The sequence below is a fragment of the Poecilia formosa genome, unplaced genomic scaffold (genome assembly GCF_000485575.1).
Source record: "Poecilia formosa unplaced genomic scaffold, Poecilia_formosa-5.1.2 Scaffold52, whole genome shotgun sequence".
Taxonomy (NCBI): domain Eukaryota; kingdom Metazoa; phylum Chordata; class Actinopteri; order Cyprinodontiformes; family Poeciliidae; genus Poecilia; species Poecilia formosa.
Window position 1 is genome coordinate 886101 of NW_006799991.1, and position 27962 is coordinate 914062.

Below are 27962 nucleotides of genomic sequence, written 5' to 3' on the forward strand. Positions count from 1 at the left end.
TTAATGATTAAAAAAGATGAATTCTTTATTTAAAAAAAAACATGAGATTTTAAATATCTTCCCATTGAATTAGACAAAACCCTTTTATACATTCAGATGTAACATGAGGTGGTTTAAAGAAGCTAAAAACAGAATCAGCTTTATTGGACAAGGCTGTGTGCACAAACAAGGAACAACTTCAAACAGTGAAACAATCAGAAAATAACATTAACTTGTCCAAGCTCATCATCTACTCAACATTGTGAGCACTTTCTATACACAAAATGTATATCCGGATTAAATCTACAAATGTAAATGGAGAAATATATATAACTGTACAGTATCACACAAATATCAAACAATGATGTATTTCAGCAAATAATACCTTTACGTCCAAATAAATACTTACGAAATATACAAAAACAGCTCAAACTAAATCATATTTAACTGAATTACACACCTGACATATACAATATGGATTGTATAAAATAACTTACAGAATTTTATTGAACCATGAGGAATATAATTATATACATAATATACTGCTCACAAGAAACAGAGAGGCCCCAAAACTACAGAGATCTCAGAGATACTGCTGGGTGTTCTGCTCAACTCTATTCCCAAATCCCTGAGAGGAAGTAACTCCATATCCCCTCGATGCAACTCTGTGCTACCTCGAACCTTCACCACCATCTGCACCTAGAAAAACAAATGAAAAGGAAAGATGTTGACTTTGTTCTTATAACAAACATGTACATGAGGAAAGGTTTTTAGCGCATTTCCAGATTGTTCTTTCCATGCTATAATGGTGACAAAAGAAAAACAAACTATTGAATTTGTCTCAAAACCATTTATTCAAATATATCAAATGTGACCAAAAAGTCAACATAGACGTTTGTAAACCATTTTTTTTTAACTTAATGAAAAAGACAAATTGTTTCCTTCTGCACATCCATTTACTTTTTGAGACTGGACTGTGTATATAAGTCGCTTCACCCATTTAGATTCCAAAATGAAGCTGGTCTTGGGGGATGTTATGATTCCAATCTTCATTCATCTCAGTATAATTAATCAGAATTGTAAAGAAACCCACATTATGAAACTAGAAACAATCTGCACAACGATATCTTTATCCATCATTTATTCACATTTAAGGGTATTTTAAAATTATCATTGTAATTCTTTTAAATAGAAGCACAAAGAAATAGATGGTGTGCCTGTATAGTCTATGTTGCTTGCATATCACTGTATGTTTTGTCTGCTTTGGCATGGATTCATAAAGAGAACGCCTTTTCAACTGCAGGAATTGCTGATTTTTTTTTTTTTTTTCTCTCACCTCGCAGGTTTTCCTGGAAACCGCAATGAAGCGCGTGTCGATGATTTTGCCAGAATCCCCCTGCAACTTTACAATCCACTTGGCTAAGCCTGCTGTGGCAGTGGGACTGGACTGGTTCCCTGCACATCTGAGAGTGATGTGCTGGAAGGAAGTGTGACTGTGGAACCTCAGAAACCTCAGCTGTACAATGTCCACAGTGGTATATTCAAACTGTCCAAAAACAAAGAACAAAAGAAATGTAGAGGAAAGAGACAGAAGAAGCAATTATTCATTTGTCCAGATTATTCAAGAAAAGTTCTGAGACTCACTCCGTGTTTGTTGTATTGAAGAGTAAACCACTGCACCGGCATTCCTGACTTCATGTCTGGTTTCAAATACATTTTGATCTACGGAAATGACACTTATTTAAATGGATGCAAGGTAAATATTTAAACTTGCATACACGTTACACACACCTTTAATTGGTTAGCACTTATTCCTCTGACATACCTGTGAATGTTGAGGATCTATGCAGGTTGCTCCTCCGGCTGTGAAGCTACAGAAGACTTTCACCGCATCACACGCACAGCCTTGATTGGGGTCCATATAAAAATAACCTGGTCGCTCAGAATAATTTGAAACAGAAAACCTCATCAGTCCTATAACAGACACATATTGTTGAATTTGATGACTCTGAAGCCCTACAGGTGCTCACCATCTTTCAGGTGTGGATGGATAAGTTTCAGTTCGTAGCAGGTGGTGCCTGGATCATCTTTTGTTCCCAACGGCAAGCTGGAGGACTCCTCAGCTTGCTCATCTTCAGACCGTCTCCGTGACATCAGCCGGCTCTGCTGCAGAGGAGTCAGTAACCTTCTTACAAATGAAACTCCAGTGGTTGACAGACAGACAGAAAGATCATTCAACACAGCTTCTATATGACAAGAGAGCTTGTGCAACCTTTTGTTCATCTGGTTTTAGTAGATTAGGAGAATCCTGGGAATTTTTCAGTCTGTGCCTTGAACTGGGTCTGGACTTGTGCCTTTGCTCAGTTGGTAGATCAGGTCCTGACTCAGATTGTATTTGTTTATGTCTGAGTCTGCCGGGTAATCCTGGTTGTCCCTGGGAAGAAAATAGGAAAATACAAACCAATTCAGCTGCACTACAATAAGATGCGTCTTGCTCAGACTTAATTTTCAGTCTGCAAAATTATTCATACCCCTTGAACTTTTTCCAATTTTGTGATATAGTAACCAAAAACGTCAGCTCATTTTAGTAGGATTTGGTTTTTGAATACTTCAGCAAAAAGTGAAAAGTGCATCTTTTCTAGAAACGCCTTCATCTGCAAATACACCTGCAGGGCTTTTGAAGTATATTTATCAGCTTTGAAATGTAAAGTTTGTCATTCTTCTCAGTCAAATTAGAAAACCAGTAAACATCACTCTCTAAGTCTAGCCACAGATTCTCAATTGGATTTATATCTGCACTTTGACTGGACCATTTTAACTCAATTTGATCTAAACCATTTCATTGTCCTTTGCAACCTCTCAGATTTTCTTTTAGGATTTTGCTGTCCTCATCTATCAATTCTTACTAGCTTCCCCACAGCATGATGCTGCTACCACCAAGTAGAACTGTGGGGATGGTGTGATTATTGTGATGGTTCAACTGAATATTTTGAGTTGTATGCTAACATTTGTGGTTGTAACACCTACATAGGTTTAATGTTCAAAGTGTATGAATTTTATTTATTTATTTTTTGCCAGGAACGGTGTATATGTTTATATCATCACAATGTCTCTTACAGGACGTCCGGGTTTGCCTTCAGCTCCCTTTGGTCCTCTTTTTCCTTGGACTCCCTTCACTCCCTTTAAATATCAGTTGAAGTTAATGGCAATGAAACTATTAACATGTCCAAATGGTAACAATATAAGTACATATCTGACCTAAATAACAGAAAGCAAACTCTAAAGATAAAACAAACAATTCCTTCACCTTCAATAATGTTTTTTTTAAGCTTAACCATCTTCAGATTTACATGTTTGTAGGAATATAAATATTTTGAATATTTTAGAAAATCACCTTTCTTCCAAGATGACCCTGTGATATAGATGGTTAGACAGTGTTATTGTAGAAATTAGATTTAAAAAAAATACATTATTTACTATACATAAAGTCAAAATTTCACTTTTAAAGGGTGTAATATGTCAAGAGCATACAGTTAATCCAGGAGAACCTCTCTGCCCTGGTGGACCATAAGCACCCAGGGGTCCCTAAAGAAAACAGATATTGGTTTTTAACATTCAACTACTTATTAAAACATTAGAAAAGAAACCTAAACAAACAAACAAACAAAAACCAACCCTTACACGATTTCCTTTTTGACCAGTTTGACCTTTTAGTCCCTGCAAACCGGGATTCCCCTGAAGTCAAAGTTAGAAATTAATTAAGTCTGAATTAAAAAAAAAAAAATCTTATAAAGGATGCACCTAAACTGTTTTGCATTAAACTCAAATTACCTTTGGCCCTAGTGGACCGACCGGACCTGGTATCCCAATTTCACCCAAAAAACCCTGTAAATATTAACAATAAGCTTGTGCATACTTTTATCTGGGTTCACAATAAAATTCTAGAATCTATTCATGCACAGTACACTGTTTTGGAAAAACAGTATTAACGTCACGCATGTTAGTGTAAATAGTCTACCTTTTGCAGCACAGACAAATAAAGAAGTATATTAGAAGTATACTTGTGAGGTGATGATCATGTAAGATCTATATTATGTCTACTACCTCAGTGCCAGCGCTGCCTGTTTCACCCTTTTCTCCTCTCAGCCCAGGGATTCCCTGAATAATAAGTGACCACTAGTGTTAAAGATGCTCTGAAGTACGTCTCTGTTCTTCTTTAAAATTAACAAGCTTACCTTTGGCCCAACTGGCCCAAGTGGTCCATTTGCTCCTTTTGCACCAGTTTTACCCTGTGAATTAAAAAAAAAAAGAAAGAAAAAAAAGACATTTTTTATATTGTTATTGCATTATCAAATTATTCTTTAATTGTAAATGTATGGATAACATGCCTTGACCCCGATAGCTCCGGGGTGTCCTCTAATCCCAGGAAGTCCAGATTTTCCCTATAATAAACATAAAACTATTTCTAGTTGGCAGAATCCCCTCTACACGTTTTTTTTTTTGTTCCAGGTTCAACATCATCAAGGACTCACTGTCTCTCCAAGGCTGCCGGGAGCCCCGGGAGCTCCTCTCAAACCAATAGCCCCCTTTAGAATGAGCAGAAGGGAAGAATAGTGTTTAAACACCTTAATCGTCATCTGAAATAGAAATCTGAAAAGCAAAAAGCAAAAACCGTTCTCACTGGATACCCTTCGTTTCCGTCAACCCCCAGCAAACCATCCAAGCCATTTAAGCCCTGACATGTGGAAAAAAACAAGACTTACATTTGAATAACAAATCATGTAACACTTTAAATGAATTTCTGCAAGATGTACGTTTAAAGATGCGAGTTTGTGTTTTATTCGTTTAAGATACTTGCTGGTTTCCCAGGTGTTCCAGGAGGTCCAGGCCTCCCTTTTTGGCCATCAGATCCCTATAAAACATTTTTCATATTTATGTATTCTGGAGCTTAATTCTATATATCTAATTTATTAAATCAGTCAGTCAAGTTCATTTGTATAGTACATTTCAGCAACAAGGCAGTTCAAAATGCTTTCCATCATAAAAACATAGGAACTTCATAAACACATCACATACTCTTCAGATAGGTCAAATAGATGGGTTTTATGAATTATTATGAACAATAATTTACCCTTCATATCGACCAATGATCGATTTGGGGCAGATAATATTTCCTGAAGGTAATAAGATTTTGATGCGTTATACAACATTTAAAAGCCTAATCAACTATTACATGAGCTTGTCTGTCTTTCACATATTAGATATTTAATATAAAAATCACCAGACTGCATCACCTTTATAATGCAACCAAAAACCTTCTGAAAGGAAAAATATTTTAAGCTAATCCACAGTGTCTGATTTCATCCACACACTTTAAAAGGTCATAATCTTTAATCTGTGCAAATTAATTTCTTTCTGGATTTTATATTTCTGTTTCTGCCTGATTGATGGGGTGCTGCTCAATGATTGTCTCTCAGTGACATTCTGCTATTTTTCCAAAGAAATGCCACATCTTATAGCTTTTACATCTTGCCATTTTAAATTAAGTCTGATAAATTTACCAACATTGAAGTAAAATTGGGGGAATTATGTGCCGAACAAAATACTCTGAAAAAAAGTTAGATTGAAGTTTTAGATTCTCGCAGTTTAACTTCAGTTCTGTGTTTTGATAAGTTTCTCATTTTGTAACCAGTAGGATGCAACACAGTTGTGTTCACAAGATCATTTTTAAGAAAAGACTGATGTTAATTTTAAGAACATAGATTTATTTTGACTTCCGGAGCAGCTCACTCACTGGTTGAGATCTCGTTTTTCCTCAACAAAATGAAACTCACAGTTTTCCCAGCAGCTCCTTTGGTTCCCTTTCTTCCAGACTGGCCAATTTTTCCCTTTTTATATATATATAAAAAACAGACACCACACAAACACATCCTTAAATATCAATCTTCAAACAGGATGAGAAAACCACAGCTGTTATACCAAACAGGTGAAATATAAATATTGATTTGCTAAACTATTTTAACTGTTATACATCTGTTTTATTTTAATTCAGGTTCACAATTTAAACTTTTCTTACTTTTGGCCCCTGAATCCCTTTGGGTCCAGGAGAACCAGGAAGACCAGCAGGTCCAGATCGACCTTTAGGTCCCGGAGACCCAACAAATCCTAATTTTCCTACAGTGCCCTGAAAGTGTGTTATTGCACAAACAGTGAACATGGTGTGATGTGGGGTTGGGCTTTACGTTCACGGTTAAAAGGAAACAATTACCACTGCGCCATGTTTCCCAGTGTCACCCTTTGCACCTTTTTGGCCTCTTGCTCCCTTGCAAAGACACAATTACAGAAACATTGAACCAGCCTGTCATCATTCAGACCATAAAATAAGCCTGGGCAGCCAAACAGTTGCCACAGGGGGAGAAATAATGAAAACTCACCATGTCTCCTTTAATGCCTGGAGGACCAAGTATGCCTTTCTCCCCATGACTGCCCTGAATTAAAGCAAAGGGCAAAGACGCAACTAATCAGAAAACAGAAGACACATTCACAGAAGTAGGACCATTATGTTTGTAGATTAACAAGTTCTACAAGATGTATGAGAATAAAAGGTACATTTCACCTTTTGTCCAGGCTTTCCTGCTTTGCCCTCTTCTCCCTTTATGCCTGATAAACCCTGAAAACAAACAGTGTTATGTTTTTTTTTCCTGTGCTAAGGAACTACAAGTAGATTATTCTATGAATGTAAAAACACAAAGTGAGGAAGTTTACTGAAATCAGCATATACAGCTGAAACTAGGCCTTTACTATAAAAAAAGACATCCCTTTTCCCCTGTTTCACATTAAATCAGATCAAACTTTTTCAGTTTTAGGCAAGAGGATCACCAAATAATTTCCATTTTGTTAAATTGCAGAATAAGTTTTGTTTATCCTTCCACAAGCTGCTAATTAAACAACTTACTGGAGTTCAGCCCCATTGCTCCTGACGGGACCGGTGTAACCGAGTGCCATTTGTATTCAGTCTAGTTCTCGTATATACACTCAACTCTGCACACAGATTTTCTATGGGACTGAGATCGCAGCTTTGTGACGGCCACACCAAAACATTGACTGTGCCGTCCTTAAGCTACTTTGTGACTGATTTAGCATTATGATTAGGGTCATTGTCAACTTGAGCCCAACCTTAAGCTCTCTGGGTCATGCTTAAAATATTTCCACACAATATTCTTTTACTTCTATTCTGTGAGGTGCATCAGTTCATCCTCCAGCAAAACATGATGCTGCCACCTTTATACTCTCACAATTTGTTACAAATGAGTGGTTGGCAGTCACTTACAGGTCAACTCAGGAGACCAAAGCACACTGGAGCCCACATGAGAAGATAGAACAATGGCGCAGGTGAGAATACATATACATACACGGGGCTAATCAAGAAGACGAGGCACAACTGGGAGTAATTATGGAGGAAGGAATGCAGTGTTCTACAAGTGAATTTAGAACACTAAAACACTAGTCAAAATTTAAATGCACAAGGAATAAGAACAAACTCAGAAACTAAATACAAGGACATAAACTAAGGAGGCCAGCTCTGTGCTTAAGAAAAAACATAGCAAAGAAATAATCTAAATACATACACAGATGCAACCCAAACACCATGGAATTATGAAACATACTTCACAGCTACATGAATTCCTGATTTTCTTCAAAATTTAAAAATAACTATTGCTGACATACACGTCAATTTGAGCTTTATCAGACCATATGACTTATTTTTAAAAACTAGGATTTTTCTCTCTGAGTACGTTTGCATCCGTTAATCTGGTTTTTATGTCGCTTATAGGAGAAATGGATTCTTCCTCCTTGAGGAATCTGTCATCTTCATTAAAGTCACGATGGCTGAAGGTCCCCAGTGATGTTAATACTTGAGTGGAATCGTCTGAACCATTGATGAACCTGACCTGTGAAGCTCCTCCATTCTCTTCCTGATGTTTTGCTGAATTGTTTGGATTTTCTCATATCACACAAGGAAGCAGTGGGTTTGATGCTTGTCTGACTTTAAAGATATACCTCTAGTAAACTCAAAAGTTGCTAATTAACCAATCGGGAGCCTGCAAATTCATGACAGCATCTCGTTGGTTTCCCAAATAGTTTACAGACATAGTAGTGTATATAAGCAACACAATATTTGAATAAAAAGGTTACCCCTTTTATTATTCTGATATTTACTGACCAGAAATCATTTTGGTGACCAAAACAGAAAAGCTTAGTCTGAACTGACTCCAGGGTCTTACTTCTTTTAAACAGTGTATGTAAATATCTGGCTTCAGCTGTTTGTGTTTTTACTTGAGGCAGGTAATGGGAAACATAATATACAGATTGAAACTAATATTATTTCTGATATATTAATTTGTAAGCTCACAAATTAATTTATCTTTTTTTCTGTAAATGTTTTGTTACAAATGTCATTATGACCTAGTAAAACTAAACTATGAGAGTAACTATTAATCATATATTTTAATGGGAGTACAAGCCATTATCTTATGTTGGTAATAAATCAATCATCATAGATAAAGTCAATGTTACATACAGACAACGACAGTCCAATTTGCCCAGTGGGACCGGTCCTACCAGGAGGGCCCTGGAATAGAAAGAGACTGATATTATTCTCTGCTGTGTCACAACCAAGCATGCATTCATGCTTCATATTGTGACAGATCATGCTAAATGTAACAGTAGGGTTTGCAGTGCTCTCTCTCGCTCTCTCTCTCTCTCTCTGTTTCTGACAACAGAAATCATCACACTGACAGCCTGTCCCTGGGTCCCCTTCTGCCCTTTGGCCCCTGCTGCTCCAGTTTGGCCTCCAGGTCCAAACTGTCCAGGGATTCCTGATGAACCTCCGGTGCCCGTCTCTCCCTGTGAATGCATCATGTCAGATTTTTATCACCGACTTGATATACATGCAGCATTATTTATGAGGTTGTCACACATAAACTGTCCAACCTTTGGACCTGGAAGACCTTGTTGTCCTCTGTCTCCTGGAGGACCCTTGTATCCCTGCAAAGGACACCACATGATGGCAAAACTGAAGGAACTATGCAATTTAAACCTCATCCAATTATCCAGAGCACTGCTCATAATAAATATGTCTGACACTGTGGCCTGAAAACTTTTGTATCCTGTGTCAGGGATGTCAGGAGCAACAGGAGTATCTGTATCTAAACCTGCTTGCCAAGAGGCCCCTTTGGTCCTTGTGTTCCTCGGTTTCCTTTTTCACCCTCATCACCCTTTAGTCCATTTGGCCCTGTAGGTCCAGTTGTTCCCCTGCCACCCTAAACAGTTCATAAATTGATTAATTAAAATAACTTTAATTGTGATGGATTTTCAAATCTCAAAATATTATATAAGCCGAAAAAAAAAAATATATATATATATATAAGTGAATTACAATTTGCATTCAGTTTTACTCACAGAGAGGCCTTTTTGGCCAGCTGGTCCTCTGGGTCCCATAAGTCCAATTTTACCCTAATCACAAAAGTAGTAAGTTGCTTTTATACAGCAAGCATCAATGTTATTACTTCCCTAACTAAATACATGCTGTAGTATAATCTAGCTGTGAACAGGTGTGGTTTGGTCTTCTATTTTACGGTCCGACGTAAACAGGAGACTCCACCAGATTGATTCTTACTGTATGGTGCTGCTTTATTATGGAAAAAATAAACCAAACCGTGTACGTTTAGGAGAGCGACTTTTTTGTAGCCTTTTTCTGATTTATAAAGATTGTCAGACTTGCATCTCCTATCATACACACTTCAAAATGGCATGTGCTTTTTTCTTTCCTGATTTGAATAAGTGCCTAATTGGCATGGAGCTGTCTGACACATTATATTTAAACACCAGAAAAAAAAAGAAGGTAATGGATTAACAATTTAAAATTGACTCCAATCAACTTAAACAATGTATGAAATGTACAAAATATAAAAAGGATTCAGTTGTGTTTGTAGGAATTTGTTGGGTGAGGTGATTGTTTTGATAAAAACAACAACAACAACAACAATTTATTCAGTTGCCTGCTGAATAAATTGACTAAGATTAAATACTGAATTTTACAATTTTTGTTTTTTCATTGTGGGATTATAGTACTTGAATAAAATCTGGATTCACTTTAAGATTTTAATAATTGATCCCAACGGACCGGAGCACATCGAAGATGCTCAGATTATTTGTAGTGGTTAAATTACCAGTACAATAAGAAGAAATCATATGATCAGCAGAGTTTTATTAATATACCTCCTCACCATCGAGACCAGAAACTCCCTCCTGACCCGCAGCTCCTCTGAGTCCCTAAAGATACAATGATTACAGATATTACTTTACGTTACCCTGCTAGTCTTGTGTACAGACAATAAACACAAAAGCAGAAACAGAAGTGGTGATAGAGGAGAATTTCTTTTATATTCTTGACCTTGTCACCTTTAAGACCAGACGATCCTATGAGTCCTGGAGGCCCATCTTTACCCTGTGTGGGGAGAATAAAATTAATATGGCTTTGCAAAGATCTTGCTTACCCAAACACCATGACTAACTAAGATTTAGTAAAGCAATGAAAAAAAAAAAAAGAAAGTTCTGCTTTTATTCAACCTCTCTCACACTAGAGCCTCGAGGCTCTGAGCTGATCTGGTGACTAACCAAAAGAAATCGTAGACTTTCAGCAGACTGACATGAAAGACGCATCCTGTTTTCTGCTCACATAAGATGCTGTCAGCAGATATGCTAGGAGACATTCTGTCAGTCAGAGGTCTAAAAACATCCATCCATCCATTTTCTTTACACCCTTGTCCCTTAGTGGGGTCAGGAGGGGTGCCGGTGCCTATCTCCAGCTAACGTTCCGGTTTTATTTAAGTTTATTTTATTTATTTAAAATATATATTTTTTTATTTCATTTTGTCAAGTTTTGTTTGTACACCCTGGACAGGTCGCCAGTCTGTCGCAGGGCAACACAGACACACAACCATGCACACACACTCACACTTAGGGGCAATTTGGAGAGGCCAATTAACCTGATAGTCATGTTTTTGGACTGTGGGAGGAAACCGGAGTACCCAGAGAAAACCCACGCCTGCACAGGGAGAACATGCAAACTCCATGCAAAGAGACCGGGGCTGGGGATCGAACCCAGAGCCTTCTTGCTGCAGGGCAACAGCTCTACCAACTGCACCACTTTGCAGCCCCCGGTCTAAAAACATTAAAAGCTAATTAATGTTTTGTTATATGATATTCGACTTTTCTCCACGGCTAGCATTTCCGCTCCGAACTGAACAAGCTTAGGTATCAGGTCTGAGACCGAGGCATTCAATCATATGGTGTGATTCTGCAAAGCACAGAGTGATTAAATGATGAAGTTCACCGCTGTATACACTGGTTGTGTTTCCACATCATAGAAACACCCTCTTACATATTCAAATAGAGCTCAAAGCACTCTATCCAAACAGAATGCTTTGTGTTTTGGTATTTAGTTCCAGTAACATTTTGGTCAACATCGTGACCTCTTAGGTCAGACAGACAGGCAGAATGGCAACAGGCAGAAAGAGAAAGAAACGAATGAAACCAAATAAATGAAGTCCAGCAGTAGATAATTCAGATTAAACTCACAGGATAACCAGTTACTCCATCTGGCCCAACTGGACCTTGCAGTCCTTTGTCACCTGAAGGACCTCGTGGCCCTGCCTCACCCCAGAGCCCAATGTTACCCTGGATACCCTGTGAGGAAAAAAAACAAAATCATGAAAACAGAAATTTAACAGAGAAATTGTGATTTTTAATCATTATGGTAAATGTGATGATTTTGAAAAAAACAAAACAAAAAACAAAACAAGACAAAACAAAACAAAACAAAAAAAAACAACAACAACTGCTCGCATAACCCAAAGATGTGGGTCAATGATTGGTCAGCAGTATTTATTTCATGTCTACTATCTAATTAATGAAACTCCAATATCTTACAGGAGGTCCCGAGTATCCTTTTGGTCCAGGAGCGCCAATTTCTCCCTGAGGTGTAAAATGTTAATTAATAAAAAAATAAAAAAAATAAACTCAGAATGTCAAACAGACTTTCAATATTTGTCCTTTGAAAATAATTCAATGTTAAACTGCAGCAGCTCAGCTAAATTACTCACTGGGGGCCCTTGCTTTCCTCTTGGTCCTTCCTCACCTCTTTTGCCCTTTAAAAATCATACATTTAAATGTATTTTATCTTCTGTGGCAGCAATATGTAATTGAATACCTAAAATATGAGTTCTTAATCCTTACCTTTGACCCCTCATTTCCTGCTTGACCCATGGGGCCTGGTTTACCTTTAATCCCCTGAAGAAACAAACATATATATTTTTAAGTACTTCAACATGACCGATGGCACACACAAAATGTCAAAAATAATCTCATTTAGTTAACCAAATAGAGCTCAGATACTTAAAAAAAACAACAATGGTCTCTGCTTTTCATCGTTTATAGGTGGCGACCGTGTTCAGACGTACTCTGTCTCCAGGTCTTCCTGCTGTCCCCTTTGCTCCTGTGCTGCCAGGTCCTCCCTGGTTATGAAAATAAACACATTTAAACATGATCTGTATATTTTGATCTATAATTTCTCTCACAAAGAAAATAACTTCAGGTAATTCTGTTTCCAGTCAAATACCTACACTGTTCCCTACAAGGCCTTGAATGCCAGGAGAGCCTAATTTTCCAGGAGATCCCTGTGGAAAATACCAGGTCATCACACAATGATTTCAGTAACAGCTGAGCCAAAGTTTGTCAAGGCCTCTAACCTTTCAAACACATTAACAAGTGTAAAGTAACATTCACGTTGTTGGGAGTGAGCTTACTTTTGGTCCTGGAGGTCCAGCATCCCCAGTCGTTCCATTTTCACCAGCGGGTCCCTAAAATATAAAAAAGCCATTTAGCAGTTTATTACACAAAAGCAAGTCCTAAATTTAAAACATAAACTGACTTACAGGAAAGTCGTTTAGAGAATAACTTACTTTTGCTCCGATTTCACCATCCTGCCCTCTGCTGCCTGAATGACCCTGAGAACCCTGAAACGCGATAGGACAGCAACAATAAGCAGTCTAATTAACTTTTCCATTTCTCATCCGTATTTAGTGGATGAAACTTGGCTTTTGATAAAAGCTGAATCTTCAGGTTACAGCTGTTGTTGCTTCAAAAACTTTGTCAGGATATGATTTCTGTAGCTGATGAGTGCAGGTGCAAAAACGTAAAAAAAAAAAAAAAAAAGTTTTAAATTAAAATCACCTTCGTCCCTTTTGGTCCTGAAACCCCTGGAACGCCACCCTGTCCCTGCACAAACATAACATGACTTTTTAATCATTACAATTGCTCCAAATAACAAAACATCTGTCAATGAATCTTTTCACATTGAAAACATTTTCAGCGTGGAAATCTTCATGATTATGGGAAGCAAAGATTATTGTGTTTTCCATAATAAACGTTGTCCCAGTTAGTAAATAAATTTCTTATTTATTTACTTTAATCTATGAGTAACATCACCTATCTCCCTACCTTAACATATACACATGGAAATTACTTATTTTTTACTATATTGTTTCAGCATTTCTATATTCACTTGTATTTTTTTGTATATATAGATTTTTATATTTTGTATATTGGTTCTGTTCTGTCCTCTGTTCTGCTGTAACAATGCAAATTTCCCCACTGCAGGATTAATAAAGGAATATCTTATCTTATCTTATATTTTTGAAAGCCTACTCTAATTATATGGGAGACTATTCTTGGTGAATGTTTCTGGATGAAAAAAATTATCATGAATTCATCAAAACGCACCAAAAATAAAATAAAATAAAATAAAAATAATTATAATAAACCAATATAAAATCTGCTTCTGCAACCAAGTTGTTTAAGTTGTCTAATTAAAAATGATTTGAATATCCCCACTGGAAATTTATTTACTATAATCTGAGGAAGGATTCCACCTGCACTTTATGCAGATGACTGATGGTATTTGCATATTGGTAATAGTGCACAGATGTAATTGTCAGACCAACTACATGTTGTACCAGATGCAACCTTTAATATTTAGTCCTTAAAGTCTTCCTTAGGATTTTAGAAAAACAACAAAAGGAAACATACTTAAACAAAAATGAAACAGTGAGGTTTCTGAAATATGGTTATGTTGGATCTTCGTGCTCTGCTGAATTATTCATCATTCAGCCTCAATTTCTACTTTGCGATAACATTTCTTTTATTTATACAGTTAAAATGGTTAATTTTCCACTTATTTTCATGCCTTTGCATTGCATAGAGGTTTAATAAAAGCAGCTTATTCTTGGAAGTAATAGATATAAAAAAAGCCAAGAGCAGATCTTTATCTTCAGGCTGAATATTGGTGTCAGGTGTGAGAACAGCCAAGGAAATATGGCCACACAGGAACCTTAATACCAGGTTCTCCTTCAGGTCCTCTCTCTCCTGATTTGCCCATCTCTCCCTGCAGGCAGAAAGCACAGCCACAGCATCAGATCAGCCATCAGCATTTAAATGAAACAAATCCTTCTCTTACTCCGACTCACAATGGGTCCAGGCAGTCCAGAAAATCCAGCTCGACCGCCTCGGCCCTAAAACGCAGCATTAACCATAAGTCGCAGGGATGTAATATTCACGCAGTAATCTCACTTCACATCAAAAGGCTCTGGGCTTGGATCAGATTAGATTTTTCTGCAGTGGCTCGGTCGGGTCATAAGGCTGTCCCCAGTAATGTATGGAAAGAAAGAAATCCCATTTGCAGTCAGCTGAAAGCCACGTAGGGGAGAGATACTGCAATCATTCTGGAAACACAGTGAAACATGGTGGTGGCAGTATCATGCTGTCAGGAGACTTTTCTTTCGCAGTGACAGAGAAGCTGATGGGGAGATGGATGAAGCTAATAACAGGGTGTATCTGGGTGAAAAATCATGTTAGGGAAAGTCTGGTGTCTGAGGTGGAGAATCACTCCCTGTAGGTCAAAGACAAAAAAGTCACAGCTAAACGTCCAGTCGAATAGTCAGCGTTAAATTGTTGATTCATGAGGGGTGGATACTTACGACTCCCACACTTTTGAAAATTTAATTTAAATATTTTTCTAAAATTATGAGTCCTTCTTTTTTCTACATCACATAAAAATACCAACAAAAATATGTCAAACATTGTAGTTGTATCTTGAGAAAATGTAAATACTTTACTGTATTAATATCACTATTAAATATAAACACTTCCTGAACAAATCATGGTAGCTTAGCATACGTCTTTGTTCTACCTTGACTCCTCTCGAGCCAGGACTTCCCTGATTGCCACTCTGTCCTTGATCTCCCTTTAATAGAGAACATAGACACAGAAAAAAATTTAAACATTTTTCATGTTAATTTTTCCGCTTTTAATGTCCAAATCCAGAGATTTGATTAAGTTCACCTTGGGTCCTTCTTTTCCCTGCCTCCCTTGCTCTCCCATAATGCCATCAGGTCCCTTAATCAGAGAAGGATTCATCTTTAGTATCAGAAGTGATTCTGTCTTCATTCATCTAATTTATTTCACTCACAGCGGGTCCAGGAAGTCCCATCAGTCCTCTTGGTCCTTCCAGTCCCTGTAGCCCTGTTGGGCCCTTACGCCCTTTCACTCCCTGTTTTCCTGGAGGCCCTGGAGGTCCCTGAACACAAAAGTTGAACAACAGAGTCACTGATCTGGTTGACCGTCTAAACGGACCTGATCAGCTGAAAGGATCAAACTTACAAGGTCTCCGTTGAACCCTGTGCTTCCCTTCTCACCTTTCCGGGCTTTGGCACCCTGATTGAAACAAACACAAACATAAAAGTCCACATTTGGATTTTTAGATTCAAAAATGAATTGTTGCAGATTTGCAAGAAGGAATTAAACATGCATGGTGGACTCATTTCAGCTACAGTAAAAAAAAAAAAAAAAAAAAAAATGAAATGGCTTTATGTAATCTTACAGGATCACCTGAGGGTCCTGGCTTCCCTGATTCTCCAATGTCCCCCTTAAGAAGGAAAATAAGACAATATTCTGGCAGGTTTGTGAATAATGCTAGCACATTTTCACTTCTAATCATTGTCAAGTTTACAAGTGACCTTACATTCAGTCCAGGAGGTCCAGGTTCACCAATTTCACCCTCATCTCCTTGATCTCCCTGGTAAAAAAAAAAAAAAAAAAGAAAAACAAAAGAAAAAAAAAGTGCAAATTAATAACAGCATTCATTTTGTTTTCACTTGCTTGATTAGACATACTTACAGGATCACCTTTAGGTCCTGCAGGTCCAATCAGTCCAGGGTTTCCCTTCGAAGAAACAAATAGAAGTTGCCTTACTATCATCACAGCCTCATTTTCATTTGCAGGTGTCACTGATAAACATCCAGAAAAGCCTTAAAGTATACACATTTATTGCAGCTGCATCGTCTCACGGAAAACCTTTGACACATGAAACCCTTAATGAGCGTATAGTGACTTACGACAATGGAAAAGTAGCCGCTTTTAACAAAATCAATAATCAATGGTCCTACCGTCAGAGGTATCACATTTATTTTGTAGGGATTATTACAGGTCAATTTGAAATTATGTCCTAATTTGCTAAAAAAAATTTACTAAGATCAAAATTATATTCAATGTGTCTTAAGTTTTCAGTGTGAAATTATGTTACAATAAAAGATTAAATGCTTTTCACACATTTTCATCAGAGGTGCCAGTGAACCTGTGGAGGCTCAATGACACTGTGATCAGTTTTTGTCACTGAGTCACGATTATATCTTATGCTCAATCGATTGCTTGTTTTACCGACAGATAAGTTTCCAGCCAAATGTTTTGACATGCTGTACCTGAGGGCCCTGCACACCAGGAAACCCCACCGCTCCATCTGGACCAGGCTCTCCCTGAATAAAACCACAGTCTTTTAACAAATAACATTTCCTCAAACATCAGCCTGAGGAGCATGCATGTTAACGTCCCGCCACCTGTGGTCCAGCTGCTCCCCTGGAGCCCATTTGTCCTTGATGACCCTGAAATCATAAGCAGTTCTTTTGACGACGGTCGTTTTTTATTCCCACGTCAACGTCGCCTGCTTTAAAACTTGTCTCACTTACAGGTGGCCCCTTAACTCCAGTGAGTCCCACCAATCCTCTGGGGCCAATTTTCCCCTGATGAGATAGAATATTGACTTACTGAATCTTACCGAGTCGTTTGCACTACTCAGATGTCGACTGGTGCGTGATGTGGTGAATCGACGCCGTTACCGACTTACAGGCGAACCGGGAGGACCGCTAAAGCCCGGAGCTCCGATTTCTCCCTAAAAAAAAGCAACAGAGATTGTGATCAAGGCGTAAGTTTACATGTGATTGGATTTTGATAAGTCACTGCATCCTGTGAAAGTTCCTGAAAGACACAAATCATTTACTCTGAGTGATCTGTGTCGGTACTGTGTCGATAAGACTGATCCAGTCAGCTGTGTGACACTAACCAGAGGTCCTGGTGGTCCTGGGAAACCACGAGGTCCCCTGACTCCAGGTATGCCCTGAACATTGAACACAACATTATTGTGTTTACAGTACAGTCAGGGATGTTATTTTGTAATGCAACAGCAAGGAAAGACGAAGTCTGTGTGTTTCAAGATAAAACTTACACTATAGCCGGGAATCCCTTCAAACCCCTTGGCTCCCTTATTTCCCTGACGCAAAACACGAAATACAAATCAAACGACACGTAAATGTGGTGAGATTTAAAGGGTTGAATATTCAATCTGACCTTTGCTCCTTTTCTTCCTCTTTGCCCCTGAGCTCCAGCTTCTCCCTGGTAACCCTGGAGGAAGAGAACGTTGTGTTAAAATGTAAAGAAAAGAGCAAAATATGAATGAATATTTAAGGAAGAGCTGACATTTTTAAGATGTGCAACAACCAAACATTTGTTTTTGTGTTATATTGAAAACACAATATTACAACTTTGCCGTTTATAGTGTCTGTGAAACGTGAAGTTCACTGTAATCTTACCCACTCACCCAGCTCCCCTTTGCTTCCCTTCTCTCCACCGTAACCTTTAAGACCCTGTATGAAAAAAAAACAACATACAGAACAATCAAAGTCGTAATTAAACAAACACAGGTTTTATAGGTAAATGATTTAAAGTTTTTTGAGTTTAGATGAAACAGACTTGTTGTGAAGGTGCACTTTTTTTTTTTTCTTGGCTGATTTCTTTTGATTTTTTTTTTCCATAATGTCACTGAAGGCATCAGTGTGTTTGAGGTGATGCCTTAAAACTCATCCATTTACCTCCAGTGTTGTAAACTGGTAGATTACAAACAAGCCATCGCATCACCATCTGGACATTCACAAATGCTAATGCAAATTATTTTGGCAAATCCTAACCACCTTAAAACAGGAAAAGTTTACTTAGATTTTATATCAAACAGTAAGTAAAAAAACGTTAATGGGTGTTTTTATGCAGTGCATGTAATCCAAATAACTGTAATTATGTATCATTTTACAGCAGCTTTTCCAGTGTGCCAAAGTATTTTTCTACTTATTATATGGAAAAGCGAAAACACAATCAGGAAACTTTATGTCTGAGAGCATCAGCACCTGTTCTCCAGGGAAGCCTGTAGGGCCTGATTCTGCATCTCGTCCTGGGGCGCCGTCTTCTCCAGGTCGACCCTGTGGACCTGGCATACCTTGCGGTCCAGGTCTCCCCTGTAGGAACATAATGTTTCAAGAGAAAATAGTCCCTAAAGTGGATTTTTTTAATATCAAAAAACTGCCAAAACTAGACTTTTCTATTAACTTTACAAGCAAAAATCCCAACACATGTCTATGTAATTTCTGATCTGAATTATTTGGAGCCAGAGGAGATAAAGTGTAGCTCTGGATCTGCAGACTCTTTGGAGCTGAACAGCAGGTGCTTACAATTTTCCCTGGAGCTCCTTTTGGTCCTTGCTTTCCAGTAATACCAGGTGGCCCCTGAAAAAAAAAAAAAAAATTCTAGTTTATTTTTCATTTGATGTAATTTTATTAGGCAAAATGCACAAAATCCCACTGAATTTTTCACTATGTGTATATCTGTATATTCATTAGTATATGTGTGAATTTGATCATTTCTATTGTTTGAGCCGTCATTATAGAGTCTATTTGTGCTCCTCCTGAGTCTTGAAATGTCCCCTTGGAGGCAAATAGTTATTTGAGTGGAAGTGGATCATGTAACAGGGACTTTTTAAAATTTAATTGTTTCCCTACAACTGGTCCCTCTTCTCCAGGAAGTCCAGGCGGGCCCGGAGGTCCTTTACGTTTCTGCAAAAAAAAAAAAAAAAAAAAAAAGGATACAAAAATTATAAGCATAACATTTCTTTCCTTTTACTGAACATTTTAAATATGGTAAAAATCTGAATGTACTGATAGGTAACATATTAATCCACAAAGTTGTACTAATTGTCACTCCTTTAGAGGAAATAGTAAAAAAAAACAAAAAAAAAACAGAAGAACCAAATATTGTTCTGTTAATTATCACATAACCTTATGAAAACAATAAGGTCCTTGGAGTTTTGAAGTTAGATGTAGGAAGGATGACATTTTGCTGCAGAAAATTTAGGCAAGACAGCAAAACGCTGCATCCTAATCTGCACACTATTCAGTGAGATTGCTCTTATTTGAGACAGCAGCAGTGAACAGTAAATCCAGATATTAAATGTGGCTAAAGGACACAGTGCAATGACAAATGTTTTAGACTGAAATACTATCTCACCAACCACCTAAAGCAGCAGCTGAGTTGCTGCTGGACTGATTTACAATAGACTGAGAGACAAATTTAAATAAGTACAATAAAAACAAAGCATTTCATGATAAAAAAAAAGAAAGTTTACATTTGTACAGCACTAGAGTGCTTTTTAGAAGGTAATATTTGTGGCGAAACATCTTCATGAGAGGCTTTAACAAGGTGGACAGACTTAAAGTTAGCTCTTTAGCAGAAACAGTTGAATGATTTCACAGTTTCTGAAATGAACTAAAGTCCAACAATACCGTGCATTGCTTTCAATCTGTTACATTCAGTTTATTGTGCAGACACATTCATACTGTCCAGTCCAGTCCAGTCCATATTAACTTAAAAAAAAAAAAAACAATGCTGAGTTCTTCCGGATCAGTCAGTGATGCTATAAAACTGCAAATAAAACCAATTCCTTAATTCCTTATCAGGGTTTATAAGACAGTTCTCATCAAACCACCTCTACCTTCCCGTACTTTGATTTTATTTTTGAGCACCAGGGACTTCCCTAATAGTAGTGTAACGTAAATGCGTCCAAGTGACACAACAGTCGCCTACCGGCCAAGAAGATACCAGCTGTCTGTAGATTTTCTTTTTCTGCAAGAGAATGAGACAAAAAACAGTTGTGAAAAACAATTTTTTTATTATCAAATGAATAAACAAAGTTAAGTGATGATACAGTTATCAAGGGGAGAAGAAGTGTGACAAAAGACTTGCAGAATCAATCTGTAAATAAAACCTGTAGGCTAAAAAAAAATCCCAAAGTTAAAGAAAAAAAAAGTTAAAGAAATTCAAGAACATCTGCAGCACAGCAGCTCTCACTTTTCTATTTCAAAAGCAGTATTTGTGATTTAATATCAAAGAGACTGAGCAGAAATTCCATCTCTTGGGAGGACTCCAAGGTGAAAACCACTGCTGACAAACAAAAGACCTGTCTCACAGTTGTCTAAAGTACCTCAATGATCCTTTGTTGATGTTATCTGTCAAATTAGGTTAGGATAAACTACAAGAAATCAACTGTCTGTTCCCTGCAGTTTTCTGACTGCAGGGCTGGCATCTTCCATCATGTCACAAATCAGCAGGTGATATAAAATTCCCTCCAGACGTCCAACGGAACCGCAAAGATCGCTAAATGAATGCGTCCTATGGCAGTGACGTAAATAGATAAAGAGCAGAACATTTGTTAGCTGCTTCATTTCTTCAATCTGTTTAATTCAGTAGCTTCTACTGACCCGTTCACACTGCTGTATATTTTCATCTTTATTATTATTTAACTTATTTCACAGCCTCGGTTTATCTGACCATTTTCGCTGCCTGTTGTTTGTATTTATGGGGTTTGATTACTGCTGGTGGAGATCCACAGAGGACACTTACCTTGAAAGCCTCCCACTCTTCTTCAGAGGTTTTGAACACAACAATGGCGGACATCCCAGGTGGCCCAACAGGGCCTCTGTATCCTGTCTGCCCGGTCCTGCCCATGACGCCTTGGTAGCCCTTAGAAGCCAGAGAACAATGTGTTTCTTTGATGAGGAAAACATGTCTAATTTTAGATCATGTTGTCATCATTTGGATGAGCCTCTATTGAAAAAAACAACAACAAAACAACAACCAAAAAAAAAACCCACAGCTGGATTTTTAGTAGATCAAAGATTCATTTTTATGTAAATTCAACCTGTAAAGTTTCAGATGGTACAACAAAAGACTCTCAGACTCTAAATGATCCAGAGCCATTAACGCAGTGTTAATCTGCTTAGAATAAGGTTTGAAGAAAATACACGTTTACACGTTACTTTGTCCCCTTTAGTTCCCGGCAGCCCTGATAGTCCTGGTGGACCCTGCTGTCCCTAAAGAAAGAATAACACACAAATTTAGTTTGCTTGCAAAAACTTTACAACAAAATTTTCACCTGTAACCTGGACAAACAGGAAGAAAAATCTCAATCCTGCATAATTAATTTTCTCACATCTGTTCATGGTTTGGTTTCATAAATGTTTCACTTATACACTATTTTCTATATTTTGTAAAAAATCTTTTTAAAGTATGTGATAACTACATTTTTTTATTGTATCCTTACATATCTCTCATTTCCAGCACCAACAAAGTTAAAAAAGTGAATAGATTTTTTTATGCATATTAAAAATTATTTATAGATATTTCCAAGACGTAAAGATATTTCAGATATTATTTATACAGATAAAAAATATCCTCTTAAGATGTTAAGAGGAAATCTTAGTTCATCAAACGCAAATGTAAAAGCTGTCAGAATAATTTGTAATACCAAAGATTCACCACATGAGGGAGGCAAAGCTTTTCAATCGAGAAACAAACCCAACCTTTGTTTCACGTCGTCAAACCTTCAAAAGAAAAAGGTTTCGTCTTAGTCCCATTTTATTTTAATTTCCAAACGCTACAATGGAAAATTTCAGTAATGCATAAAGAAAGTAAATTAATTTGCTGCACACAAAATTCAACAAGCCACTTTTTAGGATCATACATATTTTACAGCAGTTTTTTTTTCATGAAACATGAAAAGAGAAAAAAACATATCTATTAAGAGATGTTTGAACTTGATTGCTGTGCACAAAAATTTCTATTGGTAGATAAAATATTTACAGCTTCATTGTCTCTAATTATTTCTATTGTATATATCTGGACATTGGTTTTTGGGTGGAAGATTTACAAAAAACTTTCTGTGATGTGCCATTTCTTTTGCATTCTTTTGTGAGTTCTGAACTTAAACTAAACTGAACTCTATAAAAAGTAAGCAAAACTAAATCAGAATGGACTGACAGTGCTACTGAAATTAATTTGAAAAACACCAAGCTGGATGAAAACAAACTAAAACGAACTAAACAACATTTGTTTGTTAGATTAGAAAACTGGATGTGATCTGTCTGGTGCTGTTCTCAACCAAATCAATCAAACTTTATGTGACAGAGAAGCACCACTAAATCACAGCGAAGGGGCTCCACAATGCTCAATTCTTAAAGTTTAAAATTTTGTTTAAATTAAACATGATACCATGCCTCAGTCTGTGAAGTATTGCTGTGGAGCTACATTTTCTTTCAGTTCAGTGAAGTGGAGAAATTATTTATTGTGTTTGCTCCCAAAAAAGGAAGGTTTAGAAATCAGCACTTAACTTTACCCTATGAGACTGATTCATAAATCTTTAAAACATTCAGAAAATAAAAGACTTCCTTTAAAAAAAAAGACAAAATGTTACATGCTTTTACATGCAGAAGAGAAGATTATTGTTTCCAGGTCTTTATAAGTCTCTTTGAAAATAAAAATCACCCCGGGAAGCTGCACGCCATCAAAAATGCTGCTGCTGCAGGAGTCCTGGCCAGAAAAAATTAAAATCAGAAAAACAATCAGTTACATTACAAGGGTCCTTCAGCCTCTACAGTGCCTGGTTTATAAATCATCTAGGCACTGCGAGAGCAATGCATTTCAGAACTGCTTATCAGGGATGAACTTTGCAGGTCAGGTTATCTAAGGCCTGTTCGCTTAGTGTTCATAAGGCTCATAAGGTGAGAACAAAACATTTCTGGTCAGCATCCAGTTTTTATGATCGCTGACTCTGGAACAAACTCCCTGAAAACCTAAAAGGTGCAGAAATTGTTGACTCTTTAAAATCCACACCGAAAACATTGTTGTTTTACTACATAAATGTAAAAGACTACAGCAGTTACCTATGTATTAGTTATATATTTGTTTAAAATTTACATTTAATTTATACATTTTTTTTTTTTGTTAACACATTTGAATTCACCTTTGCATAAATGGAGATATATAAATTATGTTTCTAAAAACTTCTCTTGAAAAGTTGTGTTAAAGTCTTACCCTTTGACCTCTGATTCCTGGTCTGGGTTTTGCCTGTACTTGTCTGGATTTGACGTCTGAGGCCTGATTGGCTGCTTGAACAGTCTGTTGTGGCGTTTTGGTCTGGGGTTGGACTCCAGAATTAAACTGAACGATTAAATCTGATGAGGACTGATGGTGGGGTTTGACTTCCTCATTGTCAAAGACCGTAGCTTCCACTGTTGGATGTTTCAAATCTTCCTCCTCCTTCTTTAACTCTTCGTCACCGTAATCTGTATCTGCTCTTTCGTTTCCTCCTGCCTGCGGAAGTTGTGTCGCATTGACTTTAGGAGAAACAGGTTCTAGATGTTCACCCATTTTTACTTTTTCGCTTGTCTCACTGGCAGACGTATTATCCAACTTAGCTTCAAAGTCAGTAGTGTTCAGTTCTTCTCCCTTTATTATTCTGCTAGTAATAAGGGTCAGGTTTGAAGCTGGAGCTTTCTGAGGTGCAGATAAATCCTCTGATTCTGCCTTTTCTTTTTGTTCCTGCTCCTGTTTTGCTCTGCAGTCTTCTGGGGATGAGGTCGTGCCTGCAAAAAGTGGCCATGTGATGACTGATGATGGTGGTTTCTTTCTTACTTCCTTCATTTCTCCTCCACCCTTATATGAGCTGGAGACAAGAGGGCCTGATTCAGAGGTGGAAACAGAAGTAGGAGTGGGAGCAACATGCGGTCTGTTAGAAAAAGCGTCTGTCATGATTGTTTCTGTGGGATTCTCAGATTGAATATTAGGGCCTGAGCAAGTCGCCTCAACAGTGTCTACGACAGACACAATATCACTTGTGAAGCCGCCATCGGCTGCATGAAGCTCATACTGAGGTTTCCCTGGAGTCGGACTCCTCGTCATGTCTTCAGAGCTCCACCGACTCCCCTGGTTCTCCACATCAGATTTAAAAAGCTCCTCCTCAGTCAAGGGCACAGGATGTGGTTCAGGATCCCTGCCTTTATAATCTTTGCATCTTTCAGTGTCTGGTTTGTCTTCATCTCTGCCGGTTGAGCTTATGGGCGTTGTTTCCACAATGTTCTGGGTTTCTAGTAAAGCTTTCGTGTGACCATCATGTGTGTGTGAAGCAGGGAACGTCCTCACGGTCGGCTCAGAGGAACCAGCCCGGTTTTCCGGGCTTGATTTGAATCCAGCCTGAGCGGTTATCCCGTGAAAAGAGCCGACCTGTTTGGAATTTTTTCGACATAAAGAAGTTCAGGTTTTATTCAGACATCTTCTGAGAACTGTAATCAAAACAACAATGACATTTTTCAAAACGGCTATAAAGATACTGTGAATAAAACTCAATATTACAGGACAACAACAGTAGTGACAGCTGGCTTTAGGTTAAAAAGATAAGTGAGTGTAGACAATGCACAAAAACCATGAAAGCTAAAGTGAAATCTATTTAAATCAAGTAATAGAGCATAAATAAAAAAAAATTCCTATCATAAATAGGTCAGACAGAACAAAAATTAAAAAATAAAAAAGAAATGAGAATTTTTTTTTTCTACGACTTTACTTGCTTCTGTTTACTCTTGGCCAGGTCTATTAATCACATATTAAGGACAACAATGAGGATACAGAATGAAAACACTGACAGAAAATTAGACAAAAACACTTGATTGAGGATATAAACTCTCAGCATTCTTGGCTTTATGGGTTGGACTCTAATATTAAAACTAGCCTTCTTTCATGTTCACTTAAAAAATAATGTATCTAAATTACAGCTAAGGCAGTTCAATATCACCCTTGACAAAATAACAACAACAAAGTTAAATCTGGTTGTAAATCTGAGATGAAAATGTTCAATAGTGACATTTAGCATTTTAGCTTGTTTGCTAATGCTACACCTGCAGAAAGTTTAGGTAATCTAAGTGAGAATCAGTGAGACGCAAATGAATATCAACAACAAGACTTACATAATTCAGAAGAAATATCAGCACCGAAACCTGAGCTGCAGACATGGCCTCTGGTATGGATAAAAAAAAAAAAGGTCTCCTCTCTTGGAGTTTGTTCTGTAAGTCGGAGCTCCAACCACTCCACGTTTTACTTCAAAAACCCTGAAGTAAAACTTTGTCCGGCCTGACAGAGTTACAGCTCAAAGCAACCAGGAAAAAAAAAAAAAAAAAAAAAAAAAAAGGTAAAAGCACATTCAGACACATATTGATGCGGACGCCGTCTCGTCATTGTAGCATTGCTGTGCCAGACGGGCGGCTGTCCAGCAGCTTATCCTCTTCAACAAATCTGCAAGTGAGAGTGTGAGCAACACTTATGTGAGCATGCTGGTAAACAGGAGGCGTGAAGGCCTTTCTGTTTATTCAGCGCAGATTATTGGATCGGAGCATATGATCAGATGAGGTGAGAAACTCAACTGCTCTGCATGTGTGAGTGAGCATGAATGAGCAGGAGAAATTTAAGTTTGAAATGGCTGAAGTGTTTAAAGGATGAGCCCAGACATTAAATTAAGGACTTTCTTGATATGTAGCACAGGATTTTTTTTTTAAATATATATACAGTGTGTTTCATAAATCAATCTAACTTGCACCCAAATTATCATTAAATCATATTCTCTTGTTATTTTGTCAGGACAGAGACGTGGAGCCCTGATATCCAGGTGAGAAATGTCACATGAGCGTCAGAAGAGCAATAGGTGACTACATAAACAAGGGTGTGTAGGGTTGGGTTGGAGCTCACAGGAAAGGGTATGTGATGAGAGGAATCAGCTCCTCCCAGCAGGATCACACCTAAAAGCGAAATGTTCAGACAGGTCAGGGGTGAGCATGGTCAGCATTTCATAGAGATCAACAGAGAAGAACGCCCATTTAAGTTAGAGAAAGAGAAAAACTCCAAAAGCCACCTTTCATCCATCAGCTCCAGCTACTTCTAAACATAACTAGCCGGATGAGCGCCTTAATTTAGTCTGAAATCAGAATGTAGCATCATATTTCTTTGGGAACTGAACTCTGACCTTACAAGGCGCCGTGTCCAAACTGTAAATTGGGAATACCTCAACACACCGCTGTTGTTACCAGCATTTATTCACCTTTGGATGTCTTGATGAGATCCTTACTTGGACGCTGATGCCAAGTTTTAAATGTAAATAGAAGTACAACTAGATTAGTTGGCTTTGGTTTTGATTGCTGACAAATTAATTGGAAAAACCATGGAATACTGTGGCTAATAGAAGAAGAAGCTGTTGTTACGGCACTGCCAATAAATATTGACTATTAAAAAGGATATAAATCATTGTGTTGAAACATTTTAAAAAAAATCTAATTTACATCCTTGTGTATACTGCATTTATGCTAAAGGGCTTTTTTTTCATGTCCTACATGTTTCTTGGTAAAATAACTTTAAATGCTGCTAAGAGTATGAATAACTTTGGGCTTCACTATACTTTGACATGTATTCCCAGGTATCTGAAAAGAGTTAATCACAAAGGTTTCATGGTGACGTGTGGAATAAAAATATTTTACATGAATCAAGGCATTTTCAACAGTCTTTATAAAAAAGTAAAATGTCTGCAAGAAGACTTCTGAGCATCTGATATTACCACCCTACTGTCAAAAGACAAAAGTCTTAAACATACAGCTTCCAACCGGACCAAGAATTTAAATGTTTAAAATAGGCCAGTGGATATGTGACAAATTAAGAATGCACATATTAATATGCTTCTGAGAAGCTGAAGACCTTTCCCATATAGGGCCAACTCACAAGTGAATGTAAACTGTGTCACAAAGCTGACAGACTCAGATGGCAGCAGAGCTTTGTGTAAATAACCCAGGTCAGTTTTAAACCTTCTACAGGAAAAAAATAATAATACTCTGTACTCCAGTTTGCAAACACTGCCATATGAAGATAATATTCCAGAGAGAGCTTACTTTTCTTACATAATCTCATAACATTTTGGAGCCAGCGCCACACATAAACTGAACCAACTTTATGGGGATAAATTGTCATCAGTTGTGATGGAACAAAACGAAATGCTCAGTGATTCAAGTTTTCTAAAAACAAACAAAAAACCTAAAATAGATGCTTAGTTTAAGTTATCTAAAACTGGGTTGTGAGGAGTATTTTGGAGTTGACAGTATCTTATCTTATTCTATCTATCTTCAGAAATCTTCATTTCTAAGTTCCAAGGCCTAATTTCTTTTCATCTTTTATTGTTTGCCATCATCAAACCAAGATGAACTAGCTTCCCACCAGCGCTAAAACACAGCTGGTGTTAGCAATTAGCATTGCTTAGGTCACAAAAAATTCAGTATACGTCAATCTATTTTTGGATGTATTGAACTATTTTAGTACATAAAGGTTTTTCAGCCTGAAAAACGTTT

General features: G+C 37.5%; 1 protein-coding gene across 1 annotated transcript; it reads right to left on the reverse strand.

Annotated features, from left to right (window-relative positions):
* Positions 1–69: 69 nt before the first annotated feature.
* Positions 70–27893, reverse strand: LOC103138556 (collagen alpha-1(I) chain). The gene is made up of 63 exons (XM_016671810.1): positions 25548–27893; positions 23623–24810; positions 21570–21623; positions 21154–21273; positions 20338–20376; positions 19257–19310; positions 18930–18983; positions 18609–18716; positions 18021–18074; positions 17779–17832; positions 17657–17701; positions 17495–17548; positions 17279–17323; positions 17121–17174; positions 16992–17036; positions 16857–16910; positions 16276–16320; positions 16121–16174; positions 15980–16024; positions 15760–15813; positions 15569–15676; positions 15442–15495; positions 15290–15343; positions 14568–14612; positions 14432–14485; positions 13276–13320; positions 13005–13058; positions 12849–12902; positions 12666–12719; positions 12504–12557; positions 12280–12333; positions 12147–12191; positions 11974–12018; positions 11623–11730; positions 10436–10489; positions 10261–10314; positions 9442–9495; positions 9195–9302; positions 8974–9027; positions 8779–8886; positions 8561–8611; positions 6596–6649; positions 6414–6467; positions 6248–6301; positions 6056–6163; positions 5814–5867; positions 4838–4891; positions 4661–4714; positions 4512–4565; positions 4368–4421; positions 4215–4268; positions 4084–4137; positions 3811–3864; positions 3661–3714; positions 3511–3564; positions 3374–3391; positions 3097–3159; positions 2252–2413; positions 2010–2145; positions 1805–1911; positions 1624–1701; positions 1316–1525; positions 70–678 (listed from the first exon to the last, which is right to left on the reverse strand). The coding sequence occupies exons 1-63, from the start codon at positions 25590–25592 to the stop codon at positions 526–528; spliced, it is 5313 nt and encodes a 1770-aa protein (XP_016527296.1). The 5' UTR covers positions 25593–27893; the 3' UTR covers positions 70–525.
* Positions 27894–27962: the final 69 nt, after the last annotated feature.

Bases quoted from the DNA above. Each gene is read 5' to 3' on its own strand.
- LOC103138556 (XM_016671810.1), bottom strand. From the start codon at position 25,592: ATGTCTGCAGCTCAGGTTTCGGTGCTGATATTTCTTCTGAATTAT. The intron at 21,274-21,569 runs GTAACGTGTAAA...CTGGCTTCTAAG, and splicing joins CGGGAACTAAAGGGGACAAA to GGCTACCAAGGCGTCATGGG. The intron at 8,887-8,973 runs GTTGGACAGTTT...ATGCATTCACAG, and splicing joins AAGGTCTTCCAGGTCCAAAG to GGAGAGACGGGCACCGGAGG.